General features: G+C 41.1%; 1 protein-coding gene across 1 annotated transcript in view; it reads right to left on the reverse strand.

The window, feature by feature from the left end:
• LOC101853739 overlaps positions 1 to 1,225 on the reverse strand; it is a 6,249-nt gene that overhangs the window by 2,915 nt on the left and 2,109 nt on the right. The window contains exon 2 of the mRNA XM_005110532.1: positions 465 to 664. Coding sequence (XP_005110589.1) covers positions 465 to 664 — 200 coding nt within the window. The remainder of the gene's footprint in view (positions 1 to 464; positions 665 to 1,225) is intronic.

Raw genomic sequence — 1,225 nt, forward strand, 5'->3', positions numbered from 1 at the left:
GAAAAGAAGAGAAGAGTTGCAGTGGAGAAGTTTTATTATATTTTATTTATTGTATTTGTTGATTTGTTGATTTTTGTTGATTTATTTATTAATTCAAAAACTATTTATTTGTTTATTTATTTATTTACTCATACATTAATTCCCTTGTTTAATTCTTTTATTTATTCATTTATTTTGAGGAGAAGGTGGGGGTAGAAGAAAAGAAGTACATAAGAGATGAAGGAGGGGGCGTGGGGGGTGGACACACGATGGAGGAAGAGAGAGAGCTGAGATACAGTGGAGAGGAGAAAAGAAAATGTGAGACAAAGGGGGGGGGGGAGAGGGGCATGGAGAGGGGCATGGAGAGGGAGGAGGAAGAGGGGAGGAAGAGGGAGTAGGGAGGGAAGAAGGTGTAAGGGAAAGTGTGCACGTGCAGTCCCTTGGCACGGACGGACGAGCAAACAGACAGACAGACGGCCACTCACGTCTCTTCCTCACACTCCCCCTCATCCAGAGACGCCCCGGACTCGGGCCGTTCCAGAACGTCCTTCAGAATGTCCTTGACCCCTGACCTGACGGCGCCGGCCAAGGTCATCTTCTGCCGCTCGTTGCTCCAGCTGGACATGGCGCGGAGACTGACCCTTCCCTGACCGGGAACACACATGGACGGAGACGGGGGGCGGGGACTTCAGAAACTCATGCACCGCCGTGAGTCGGCTGGGCGCGAACTTTAGAACTATGGTCTGCCACAAAAGTCGTCAGACAGGGGCAGGAGAGGGGATGTGGGGGTGAGCAAAAATATTAGAAAGGAAGTAAAATAGGAGAGAGATTGGCTTTATGATTTTTTTAAAAATGAATAGAGATTGCTCTTTATGGTCAAATAGAGATTGATATTTTATGATTAAAAATAGAGATTGGTTTTTGTGGTTAAAAATAGAGATTTGCTTTTATCATTATAAAAAAAAGATTGGCTTTCATTACTAAAAGTAGAGATTTGTTTTAGTATAAAAAAATAGAGATTAGTTTCTACTATCAAACCTTGAAAATGGCTTTTATATTATTAAAACTAGAGATTGCTTTTTATTATTTAAAGATTTTTTCATAAAGAAAAGAAATAGGGAAATATCAGTTTTTAAAAAAAATGTTTTTATGTCCCATCGATACAATTATAGAACATTTAGGAGGTGGGGCTTCCGAATTTAACCCCATCGTTGATAGGACCGAAGTTTATTAATAGAGAGAGAGA

Source organism: Aplysia californica, unplaced genomic scaffold (assembly GCF_000002075.1).
Source record: "Aplysia californica isolate F4 #8 unplaced genomic scaffold, AplCal3.0 scaffold00906, whole genome shotgun sequence".
In the NCBI taxonomy this organism is placed as follows: Eukaryota; Metazoa; Mollusca; class Gastropoda; order Aplysiida; family Aplysiidae; genus Aplysia; species Aplysia californica.